This window comes from Diaphorina citri, unplaced genomic scaffold (assembly GCF_000475195.1).
Source record: "Diaphorina citri unplaced genomic scaffold, Diaci psyllid genome assembly version 1.1 scaffold88, whole genome shotgun sequence".
In the NCBI taxonomy this organism is placed as follows: domain Eukaryota; kingdom Metazoa; phylum Arthropoda; class Insecta; order Hemiptera; family Psyllidae; genus Diaphorina; species Diaphorina citri.
In genome coordinates, this window is record NW_007377525.1 from 382,211 (window position 1) to 395,758 (window position 13,548).

Consider the following 13,548-nt stretch of genomic DNA (forward strand, 5'->3'; position numbering starts at 1 on the left):
AATTCACCTTGGTACGATAAGAGGACAAAGTTACGCACCTTTTACCTTACCCAACTGTGGCGACCCATCCCACATGCTCTGGGGGGCATAGTCTGTAATAGTCATGGGTGTTCCATAATTATAAATGGTACCTCTATTTACAAGCAAAAACTGTTGATGGAATTTCTATCTATCCCTATTTTGTACCAAATACATGAGACCTTGTTTAGACTGCCGTGCGGGAGTAAAGGGACTTTTCAGTCTCATTCTGGCAGTATAAACAGGGTATAATAATTCTATTCTATATATCAGTGATGTATAAAATCTACATCATATTATATATAAGAGTATCTATTTCCCTCATTTTAAACCCATTCAAACCTTTTTACTTTTTCACAACATTTTTCTTTGTGAAGATATTACACGTGAATTTCAAGGCAATTTTAAAAAGTTTAAACTTTAAAACATAAGTTAGTAAATTACACTCTATGATAAAGCAGACTAGAAAACTTGACTATAATTTTACTTTGCGAAAGAAAAAGAGGAGTTTTTGCACATCCACTAAAGCGTATATCTACTTCTCTCTCTCTCTGTCTCTCCCACTCTCTCTCTCTCTCTCTCTCTCTCTCTCTCTCTCTCTCTTGGGATCTCTTTCGCATTTCTTCAGAACACATTAGCATTTAGCATGCATTAGGTATCCGGGACGGGGAAGTTCGGTCAGAAAATTTCCAAACCGTCAGGGATTCGAATCCAGCATCTTGACCACCGGCCATATTTTTTTTTTAAAGATGAGTCTTCCACCGCCGTTTTTATTTCGTAGCAATGGAACAACTGCTACATTAGACGCTTGTGGTCTGTGTCGTAGCATGCCCATCGCGTAGTATGCCTCTCATCAGATGGGCGAGAAGAGACACAATAGTGTGTCGTAGCATGCCCATCCCGTAGTATGCCTCTCATCAGATGGGCGAGAAGAGACACAATACTTCCCATTTAGGTGCTGGGTCAACACGAGAACATTAGAAAGTAACCCGTTGAAATATTTGCAATCGAAAAACGAGTACAAATTTTTGTCGATGGTGGGACGGTTTTGGAGGTGTCATCAAACTTATTTTATTGGAAAATGACATTTCTATTATTGTCGTTATTGAGAAACATAAGAATAGCAGTAGACTCCAATGGTACATATAAAATTATAAATATGTTGTCATTCCAGATCATTCTAAAATCTGAAAAATCAGGAATCCCCTTCACTGATCTTGGAAGTTTCGGTCTTGCCAGAGATTCTCATTTTGGTCTGCCCTCGGACTAATATCTTAACAATAGGATGAAATTGAAGCTCCCCATGAACAGTCTAGTACTAGTTAATGGTTTTGGAGGTGTCATCAAACTTATTTTATTGGAAAATGACATTTCTATTATTGTCGTTATTGAGAAACATAAGAATAGCAGTAGACTCCAATGGTACATATAAAATTATAAATATGTTGTCATTCCAGATCATTCTAAAATCTGAAAAATCAGGAATCCCCTTCACTGATCTTGGAAGTTTCGGTCTTGCTAGAGATTCTCATTTTGGTCTGCCCTCGGATTAATATCTTAACAATAGGATGAAATTGAAGCTCCCCATGAACAGTCTAGTACTAGTTAATTAATGGTACCGAAATTTCTGACAGTGAACCTAGCCTTTTTTTTAAGGTCAAAACAAAGTTGAGAAACGTGTGGTGCGAACGAAATTCACGAAAGGAACGTTTCCTTTTATATTTGGACATTTATTTCTTCTGTCAGTGTCGTTGACATTTATGGGCGTCTGAATTTTCAATGTGGTGTTATGAAGCGCCGTCATGGCCGGCATTGTAATGGTTTTGGAGGTGTCATCAAACTTATTTTATTAAAAAATGACATTTCTATTATTGCCGTTATTGAGAAACACAAGAATAGGAGTAGACTCCAATGGTAGGTACATATAAAATTATAAATATGTTGTCATTCCAGATCATTCTAAAATCTGAAAAATCAGGAATCCCCTTCACTGATTTTGAAGTTTTGGTCTTGCTAGAGATTCTCATTTTGGTCTGCCCTCGGACTAATATCTTAACAATAGGATGAAATTGAAGCTCCCCATGAACAGTCTAGTACTAGTTAATTAATGGTACCGAAATTTCTGACAGTGAAAGTTCCTCCTCGTGTCCGAAAGAATATGGGTTGGGTCCAAAACTGGGCTCTCAGTTTTGAAGGTCACAAACATTAGTCTTGTTACATCAGAAAACTTTTGACAAGATGACTGACTTGTCTGCCTGCATTGACAAAGTGCATGTGAAGGTCACAAACATTAGTCTTGTTACATCAGAAAACTTTTGACAAGATGACTGACTTGTCTGCCTGCATTGACAAAGTGCATGTAATTATCTAACGGTACAAGGTTCATCTCCAACGCTCTACTCCCCAATATAAGCATTATCACAACATTAGCATCGTCATGTGACTGCCAAAGTTGACAGATTTTGTAGGCATACTTTTTTTGGCACCTATGAATTGATTGCTGCCTGTGATTCTAACTTTGTATTGTACTATTTCTTTCTGATGGATGGGGCAGTTACACTTGACAATTTTGAAGTCTATGAAATTTCTTCCAGTGGATCAAGAAAACCACGATGACAAAATTAAATGGGTACTTAATCGGAGCGACCAATCGTCACCGTTGCTATAAATACGGTTTTTAAGTCTGTATTCCCATTACCAATGAGCAATGAATACAATTGTAAGTTTGAAAAGTCAAAGACCATTATCGGAGACACCCTTTATTTGCTTCCAATGCAGCGATAATGCAATAACATGGAGTGGGCGAGAACCTGACTTGTAGTCCGGGGATCTCGAATAGGCGTCGCGTCATTCAGCTGTGATGTTTCCTAATTCCTTGGCAATCAAATCAACATTATTTAGATTATTTAGAAATTCTCGACTTTATTTTAGTTTCAAGTCTCTCACTCTCATTGCTTCACATGATTATAGCCGTGACTGGAAGATACATAAATTGTAAGTTTGAAAAGTCAAAGACCATTATCGGAGACACCCTTTATTTGCTTCCAATGCAGAGATAATGCAATAACATGGAGTGGGCGAGAACCTGGCTTGTAGTCCGGGGATCTCGTATAGGCGTCGCGTCATTCAGCTGTGATGTTTCCTAATTCCTTGGCAATCAAATCAACATTATTTAGAAATTCTCGACTTTATTTTAGTTTCAAGTCTCTCACTCTCATTGCTTCACATGATTATAGCCGTGACTGGAAGATACATTAGGAGCCCTTGGACTCTCTATGTCCGAGATTTTTACAAACCTGACCAGAGATCCAGAGAAAGAAGTCAAGTGAACAAAAAATTGTAGTCCCAAGTTCAATAAAGAACTTACTTTTCAATTTGCCTCTCACCTAGAAAACTGATATGATGAACTAGCGATATAGTCCAATCAAGTTTAGCATCTGTTCTTAATTTTATTTTCAACTTTTTATCCCAAGTCTACGCTGCGTGGTGCATTGCGGTTCGACTACCATTTTCCAAGTGCTTTGCCGTTTTTCTTTTCTTTTCCTACTTCATGTAGAATCGGTTGGTTCTAAGTTTGGTCACTTGAAGACGCAGAGGAATAGGATCATGTTTTTGAATACGCACCATCATTAACCCCATATTAGCTATCGCAAGAAGTGACTCATCAGACTCGTGTCTTAAATAAGTTTACCTGATGCGAACAATGAAAACTCGAGTAGTAAATGGGTTAAAGTAGAAAAGTTTGGAAGATGATGAGCCAATGTGATGTTTCTCAATTGTGTAGGCTCTTCAGTGCTAACAACCTGTTGATTCTGTTAAACACTAATTGCTTTATGCATCAGGTACATTCCTGCTGCTTCATCTGATAACAAAATCGTTGGAACTTCAATGTTCTGCGGGACCAACTGACCAATGGTCACTGAAGAGTCCTCGTGAGAGCATGTTCTATTCAAATGATGATGTTGATGATCATTGCTTCCGTTGCGTTGGGTTGCACTGCCGGGCCTCGATGTTGCAACTGCAGTTGTGACCTTGTAGTCCATTATGCAACTCCATGCTGCTAGCTGCATGTGCCGCTCTGTGGTTATCTGGCCCCAAACCTTATTAGAGGTACCTGGGATACATTGCACTCTGGAGATGATTCCATTACTTCAGGCTGTGGTTTTGTCAAGTGCATTGTCTTCTCTGAAATGCACGAGTACCTATACCTAGTTCTTATTATTGGCTCTGGTGTTCCTCAGTTGTAGTGCAAGTCTAATCAACAGGAGATTCTTCTGGATTAGATTTAGTGAGAGACGCTTTATGTTCGTAGAGCTTTCAACAAAATCCGCATTTTGAATTGGGCTTTTTTCCATCTTACAACCCAAAAATGTATCTAACTATCTACTGGTCATATGGGTATTTGCTTTTAAAATGATGAGTAGATTTTCCTTTGCAAACAAGTGGGCAAGGCGACTTGTTGCAATCCGGTGGTATTTCTAACTTATTTTTTCATGAATGAGTCTCCCTATAACAGTTATGGACGAACGTACTGAGATAAAGCTAACCGAGACTACATGGTGTGTCTTAAGAAAGTAAGAATGTAGGTAGCGGATCCGAACAGTTAGGTACCGTTGAAGTTTCAACTGGCCAAGATAAACCCATAGCTGATAAGAATAATGACCAGCCACTTGGACGTGGCTACCAAACCAGTATAGTGAAAGTTCTAGCGGGAATATTATGGTCATACGTGATAAGTTGATAACAGTTCTGGCAGTGTAAAGAGCTTGGTGTTTGAACTTTCTTCACAAAACAAACTCGAAGGACAGAGTGTTTTGATTGCCTAGGATTTAATTTCGTAATGAGACTGAATATTATGGTCATACGTGATAAGTTGATAACAGTTCTGGCGGTGTAAAGTAAGAGCTTGGTGTTTGAACTTTCTTCACAAAACAAACTCGAAGGACAGAGTGTTTTGATTGCCTAGGATTTAATTTCGTAATGAGACTGATGTGTAATGCATCATTATTTTGTTGGAGTGAGATGTAGGTGACTATCCCGATTCCCGATTGTGACTTCAAATTCAAGTGGTTAGATCAGCTAATATGTCTGCCTTATTCGTTTTCACCCTCTTTACTCTGCACTAAATACACTACTGAACCCGTTGTAACAGACAGCCACGAGTTTCGGATTTCTTTCTTCAGCCTTCAAGTTGCATTAAAGCTCGTGTCTTCTATAAAAAGAAACTTTTCCAGACATCAAGATGAGAGCAGTACGAGTTTGTGCATTGAACTTCCATCATGACGAAACAGTGGAGGTATTTCGTAAAACAGCTTTCCCCCGTGCTTTCCATATCAACTCGTTGTCGGTATTGATTTCTCAACCCCCCTCCCCCTCCCGTTCCTTTCTCCTGGGGAAAATTTCAGCCCTTTACTTCACTTGCCAGGACTATTTGCAGGATGATCATGTTTCTCGGTGCTCGGCGCTGATAAGGGAATGCATTTCCTCCTTCCTATCCTATCATCAGCAGTTTCCCCCGACTCCTTTGTGTGTGCCGTTTATAAAACGCAGAAACTTGCAGTCCTGTATATCGACTGCATTTTGTGTTGAAGGTATTTTTGCTTCATCAGATGCAAAGGACGAGCAGAAAATTTATATATATATACCTATATTTTTACTTTCTATTACTACAGTATAGCGGAGCTATACTAGTAATGAAAGTATTGCAATCGGTCCAAATTTTCAAAATCGGGCGCTTCATCAGATGCAAAGGACGAGCAGAAAATTTATATATATATATATTTTTTTTTTTAAATGCTAAATTGCTTTACACACGCTGTAACTACGTAAATACTATAGACCAACAGCTAGAAAACCCCTGGTTAAATCCACTCATAGAAAAGGAGGGACGAATAAGATTGACTATTCTAAAGGTATTCGGTAAAGAGGCACCTTACAATGAAAGCCAAGGCTGAATCAAATTTCCATGTAGGTACGTGCCAAACAACAAAAACAACTGATTGTCCCGGGATTCACAGAAAACCCTCCTATCTTCCTACACAAGAAGATGAAAACAATCGATTTCATTGAAAATATCCATGTAAACTTGTAAACACCCAGAGGAAGTATTCGCAATTTGATTGGCGATATTGTTGAAGTTTTCTATAGTGCTGAGAAAATACGTGCCTAACAACAAAAACAACTGATTGTCCCGGGATTCACAGAAAACCCTCCTATCTTCCTACACAAGAAAATGAAAACAATCGATTTCATTGAAATATCCATGTAAACTTGTAAACACCCAGAGGAAGTATTCGCAATTTGATTGGCGATATTGTTGAAGTTTTCTATAGTGCTGAGAAATTGAGAATACAAGTATTGAACAATTTCAGTCCATAGTCAATGTATTTAATTATTTAAAGATATACGTAAACACTAGACTGAAGGCCAAATATATAATCAACACGTGCTCTCTCTCTCCCTCCTCTCTCTCTCTCTCTCTCTTTCAAAGATGAAAACGTCTCACTTCACGCTCCCTGATATCCTCGTGGTGTCCAAGCCCACGGTTGCTGCACCCAAGTCAACGTCATTAGTGTTGGAGTGAGATGTAGGTGACTATCCCGATTCCCGATAGTGACTTCAAATTCAAGTGGTTAGATCAGCTAATATTTCTGCCTTATTCGTTTTCACCCTCTTTACTCTGAACTAAATACACTACAGAACCCGTTGTAACAGACAGCCACGAGTTTCGGATTTCTTTCTTCAGCCTTCAACTCCTTCAAGTTGCATAAAAGCTCGTGTCTTCTATAAAAAGAAACTTTTCCAGACATCAAGATGAGAGCAGTACGAGTTTGTGCATTGAACTTCCATCATGACGACTTTCTCAATTGTGTAGGCTCTTCAGTGCTAACAACCTGTTGATTCTGTTAAACCGATAGAAATACATTGTACTAGCTATAATTGTATGCTAGGTACATTATTCAGAAACAAGTGCTTATTCACATTGGTCGAATGCAACTAAAAAGTCCCACTCCAGTAGTAGGCTGCTACTATTATTGTGGTCAAATTCTCAACTTATATTGAGGATAAAATTCCATACCTCGGTTGGGATTAAATCCACACCCTCCTGTTTACCAGGCGAGTGTCTTGACCAATACACCACCGAGGCAGAAATGGCACTTTCCCTATTCCCCTGTTTGTCGAGGAAAAGGATGTTAAGCAAGCGACCAGGAAGATATTGTTGGATCTTTTGACTAATTGCTTTATGCATCAGGTACATTCCTGCTGCTTCATCTGATAACAAAATCGTTGGAACTTCAATGTTCTGCGGGACCAACCGACCAATGGTCACTGAAGAGTCCTCGTGAGAGCATGTTCTATTCAAATGATGATGTTGATGATCATTGCTTCCGTTGCGTTGGGTTGCAGAGAGGAAAAGAAATCAACCATCTTAATCATCCTACTCAAATACGAGGGTAAAAGAAGGTCTTTTCTGTAGAGTCAAAATGATATCCACACATTTACAGGAAAGTGTTTGGGAGACCCTGTAAAGTATTGATGTCTCCTATGCCATGTGTTGGAGAACGATTTTACCCCGGTCATTTAAATATTGCATCATGTGATAACGCTCGTAATCAACATACGTATGTACAATTGTGCATACGCTATGTATATGCTGTATAACATTGGGGAATGTTAATCACTTCCTATATGCATATCGTAGAGGAGATTTCAAGCACTCGGCTATTATCTTTGCAAGTATATCAAAATAACAACACGCTATGTATATGCTGTATAACATTGGGGAATGTTAATCACTTCCTATATGCATATTGTAGAGGAGATTTCAAGCACTCGGCTATTATCTTTGCAAGTATATCAAAATAACAACCGAGAGGGAGGAAGATTTCTTCATTTTTATCCACGGATATAAGCAATGAGCGAGAGCTTCTGAGTCAAACAAACGGGATTTTCACCAATCATTTGAAGAAAATCCCTCCAAATTTATTTATGTAGTTAGAAAAATGTAACGAAACATTTGATTGTCATGAGAACCTTCAACATCCTTCTGTTACTGATATTCGAGGTATAGAAAGATTTCGTTTCTCGATTTTCTGAATAACTCCGCGTCCAATTATCTCTGAAACTGCCTGGGTCTGCCTGCATATAACGTGCACAAATTCTTTGTCTAAGGAACCTAGAAAGATTTCGTTTCTCGATATACGTATTACGTTTTCGATTCTCGAGTTTCTGAATAACTCCGCGTCCAATTATCTCTGAAACTGCCTGGGTCTGCCTGCATATAACGTGCACAAATTCTTTGTCTAAGGAACCTGGAAAGATTTCGTTTCTCGATATACGTATTACGTTTTCGATTCTCGAGTTTCTAACTCCGCGTCCAATTATCTCTGAAACTGCCTGGGTCTGCCTGCATATAACGTGCACAAATTCTTTGTCTAAGGAACCTCGTGTCGTCTTGCCCTTTTTCTTTTCCTTTCCTACTTCATGTAGAATCGGTTGGTTCTAATTTGGTCACTTGAAGACGCAGAGGAATAGGATCATTGTTTTGAAATAGATTAACGAGATGATATTCATGTTTTTGAATACGCACCATCATTAACCCCATAGCTATCGCAAGAAGTGACTCATTAGACTCGTGTCTTAATGAAGTTTACCTGATGCGAACAATGAAAACTCGAGTAGTAAATGGGTTAAAGTAGAAAAGTTTGGAAGATGATGAGCCAATGTGATCTTTTGCAACCTCCTTGGTCGAAGTGGGTATCACACTAGGGTTGCACCCTAGCACGCGGCAGGTCCCGAGTTTGATTTTCCGGCGGTGTCGAAGTGTTTTCCACTAAGGTGTAGTACTGAAAAAACTTGTGGCTGTCAGTAGCCAGTAGCTGTCAAAGTATTTCTCTCTAGTGAGTACTGATCAAATAAACGAAGAAAAGTTAATTGAGAGGAAAAGAAATCAACCATCTTAACCATCCTACTCAAATACGAGGGTAAAAGAAGGTCTTTTCTGTCGAGTCAAAATGATAACGAGTCAAACGACAGTCTAAATAAAGCACTAATACTAAAAAAAAAAAAAAAAATATCCACACAACACACAAAAGCAAATGGTCAATTAAACGAAGAAAAGTTAATTGAGAGAGGAGAAGAAATCAACCATCTTAACCGTCCTACTCAAATACGAGGGTAAAAGAAGATCTTTTCTGTCGAGTCAAAATGATATCCACACATTTACAGGAAAGTGTTTGGGAGACCCTGTAAAGTATTGATGTCTCCTATGCCATGTGTTGGAGAACGATTTTACCCCGGTCATTTAAATATTGCATCATGTGATAACGCTCGTAATCAACATACGTGTACATACGCTATGTATATACTGTATAACATTAGGGAATGTTAATCACTTCCTATATGCATATCGTAGAGGAGATTTCAAGCACTCGGCTATTATCTTTGCAAGTATATCAAAATAACAACGTATACGCTATGTATATGCTGTATAACATTGGGGAATGTTAATCACTTCCTATATGCATATTGTAGAGGAGATTTCAAGCACTCGGCTATGATTTGGATAAGGAACGCTTAATTCGGACAACTCGAGACGGTTGTTAGGAAGAAATTTGAGTAGGTTCTTGTCACTTGTGCTAACCAGATTTTGGGCTTGTTAGTTTGAAATGTCTTTCTGATTCTCCTGAATGTCTTTCTGATCCATAACTTTCAGCTCTTTTTGTGTGTGTGTATTCCAAGTCAGTGTGTGTGTTAAAAGTTGTTTTGGTGTAGGCGTAACTCCAATGAAGTCCGGTGGTACTTAATGTGTAAATGTTTTTAGTTTGAAAGGTCTTTCTGATTCTCCTGAATGTCTTTCTGATCCAACCCTTTCAGCTCTTTTTGGAGAAATTCAGTGTAGTGTGTGTGTATTCCAAGTCAGTGTGTGTGTTAAAAGTTGTTTTGGTGTAGGCGTAACTCCAATGAAGTCCGGTGGTACTTAATGTGTAAACCAGATTTTGGGCTTGTTAAAATGTTCTCAGTTTGAAATGTCTTTCTGATTCTCCTGAATGTCTTTCTGATCCATAACTTTCAGCTCTTTTTGTGTGTGTATTCCAAGTCAGTGTGTGTGTGTTAAAAGTTGTTTTGGTGTAGGCGTAACTCCAATGAAGTCCGGTGGTACTTAATGTGTAATGTGTAGTATTCCATCAAGTAGCTTGATGGTTACTAGTGCTAGGTATTATGATATGATATCTTAGCATGCAACAAGTCAGTATGAGTCATGCTTTTTTAATTAAATGCAAGTTATCAGTACGTACATATTCAACCATGATTCATGAAAACACTTGAAATCTTCTTAAGATCAGTTCAGTTCAAAAGAAAAGTTCTGTGAGGTGTCTAAAATCATCCTATTGTTGTCCAACATTTCACCTGAAAGTCTTTACATACAAATATCAAGCTGGACGGAACCATAATACAAACCCATGTGTAATGTGTAGTATTCCATCAAGTAGCTTGATGGTTACTAGTGCTAGGTATTATGATATGATATCTTAGCATGCAACAAGTCAGATCTATATATCACAGGCGTGTTTATAATTTGTTTTGATAAGACAAAGTTTAATTGTCTTTTTTTTATGTGAAAAAACTTCCGTCTTTGCCCGTTTGCTCTCTTTTATTAATTTAGAAACACATAAATCCCATCATGAAAGCCTAAAAACTAACCCTACGTTTCTAACTAATGATTATAAAATTCCAAATTTTATTATTAAAAGATCCTTTTTGTACATCTATTTTTTATTTAGACTGTGGAATCAGAACATGTATAGGTAGTTGTAGTCCCTTTGTCTTTTGTTCAAACCTCTCGATCACCCTGTAAGAATTCGCGCCTACACATTCTTTCTCTTGTGGATTCCGCTTATAATTTGTTTTGATAAGACAAATTTTAATTGTCTTTTTTTTATGTGAAAACACTTCCGTCTTTGCCCGTTTGCTCTCTTTTATTAATTTAGAAACACATAAATCCCATCATGAAAGCCTAAAAACTAACCCTACGATTCTAATTAATTATTATAAAATTCCAAATTTTATTATTACTTAAAAGATCCTTTTTGTAGGTACATCTATTTTTTATTTAGACTGTGGAATCAGAACATGTATAGTTGTAGTCCCTTTGTCTTTTGTTCAAACCTCTCGATCACCCTGTAAGAATTCGCGCCTACACATTCTTTCTCTTGTGGATTCCGCTAATGCCGCATTGATTGGACCCATCCTATTTCCGGATTTGTACCTGAATCTTATTTATTTGAAAACAAAGAACTCTGGCCTAGCCTTTTTTTTTAAGGTCAAAACAAAGTTGAGAAACGTGTGGTGCGAACGAAATTCACGAAAGGAACGTTTCCTTTTATATTTGGACATTTAGCTAGCCTTTTTTTAAGGTCAAAACAAAGTTGAGAAACGTGTGGTGCGAACGAAATTCACAAAAGGAACGTTTCCTTTTATATTTGGACATTTATTTCTTCTGTCAGTGTCGTTGACATTTATGGGCGTCTGAATTTTCAATGTGGTGTTATGAAGCGCCGTCATGGCCGGCATTGTAGTGGTTTTGGAGGTGTCATCAAACTTATTTTATTGGAAAATGACATTTCTATTATTGTCGTTATTGAGAAACATAAGAATAGCAGTAGACTCCAATGGTACATATAAAATTATAAATATGTTGTCATTCCAGATCATTCTAAAATCTGAAAAATCAGGAATCCCCTTCACTGATCTTGGAAGTTTCGGTCTTGCTAGAGATTCTCATTTTGGTCTGCCCTCGGATTAATATCTTAACAATAGGATGAAATTGAAGCTCCCCATGAACAGTCTAGTACTAGTTAATTAATGGTACCGAAATTTCTGACAGTGAAAGTTCCTCCTCGTGTCCGAAAGAATATGGGTTGGGTCCAAAACTGGGCTCTCAGTTTTGAAGGTCACAAACATTAGTCTTGTTACATCAGAAAACTTTTGACAAGATGACTGACTTGTCTGCCTGCATTGACAAAGTGCATGTATCATGTTAATGATGACTGATGAATGATTGAGCAAGACTTGGAAGTTATACGCTGAGATGAGACAAATAGTGGCCATGAACGTGCATTGTGAGGTTGATGTGAACTTGACACCACGGGAGTATATGAGAACTCATACACTTACATATGTACATATTATAATACATAGCTATTATTACAAGACCTCATGAGTTCATTGTATATTTGTTGTCTATAACTATAAGGCATGAATAATATTCATAGAATGCAATTAATAGAATATGGCATATTAAAAGGATAGGTAAAAAGGAACATATTCAATTACATATGTAGTTACTTCAGATTGAAATAAAAAATAAATAAAAATACACGTTATAAAATTTCTCCTACACGTGCTTTGTGAAGATTCAGTGAATAAATATTTGCATTTAAAATCTCAATAAATGACTAATTGACTATACTATGCTTTACTACGAATCTACGAAACGAACTCTTTTCAATTTCAAATGATCTGTTCTAACATGCCATACTAGCTGCTACGTTCTAGATTTCTAGAATCGAGCTATTCATTGATTTATGCAGATATTGACGTATTTTGTCACTATTATCTAACAGCAAATCTCTCTCGCATTGTTTCAGATAATGAGCCGAGAAGCCTCGGGCAATCTCTTGTCCGCCCACTACCGGCTAGACTCACATCCACATATCAACTCCCTTCACGAGGTGCTCCTGGGGGACAAGCTCGCCTACCTCGTATTCCCACCCTGCTCCGGTGATCTCCACTCGTATGTACGGCAGAGGAAGAGACTAAAAGAGGCGGAAGCACGGAAGCTGTTCCGACAGATTGCCGAAACTGTGCGCGCGTGCCATGCCCAGGGCATTGTTCTTCGTGATCTCAAACTTAGGAAGTTCGTTTTTTGTAATGCTCAACGGTGAGTTATTTTCTTGGTTTCCTTGAAGAAATTGGTTAAGCATCACGTAAGAAGCTAACTCGATTAATTTGAAGTGTGCCGGTTAAAATCCAAAAGGAAGCTTGGAATTTTATCCTTATTTGGTTGATAATTTTGCCTTGGGGTGATTGTTTTTTTTTTTTTTTTTTTTTTTTTTTTTTTCAAACCTTAAAACCTGATTGGTTTCCTTGAAGAAATTGGTTAAGCGTCACGTAAGAAGCTAACTCGATTAATTTGAAGTGTGCCGGTTAAAATCCAAAAGGAAGCACGGAATTTTATCCTTATTTGGTTGATAATTTTGCCTTGGGGTGATTGTTGCCTTGGGGTGACAGTATTGAAAGACTACCTGCCCCGATAGAAGAATTCTGCGTCACCCTGTTTATTATCTCCTGCTCTGAAGATGTTCAAGTGCAATCACGTGCTACGTGGGAACTCAATATTGGGCGTGGGGTAACACATTTCATATGCCTTGTTATCAGCTCCCTAGCTCCGATACGTTAATTACTCGAGATAAGATAACTGAGTTTCGTGTCATGATACTTACCTAGGACATTCAAGAATGTGTGTTC

At 38.0% G+C, this 13,548-nt stretch overlaps 1 protein-coding gene across 1 annotated transcript in view; it reads left to right on the top strand.

Annotated features, from left to right (window-relative positions):
* The window catches only part of LOC103524197 (tribbles homolog 3), a 38,099-nt gene extending 25,103 nt beyond the window's left edge, over positions 1-12,996 (top strand). The window contains exon 3 of the mRNA XM_008489207.3: positions 12,669-12,996. Coding sequence (XP_008487429.1) covers positions 12,669-12,965 — 297 coding nt within the window. The 3' untranslated portion in view covers positions 12,966-12,996. The remainder of the gene's footprint in view (positions 1-12,668) is intronic.
* Positions 12,997-13,548: the final 552 nt, after the last annotated feature.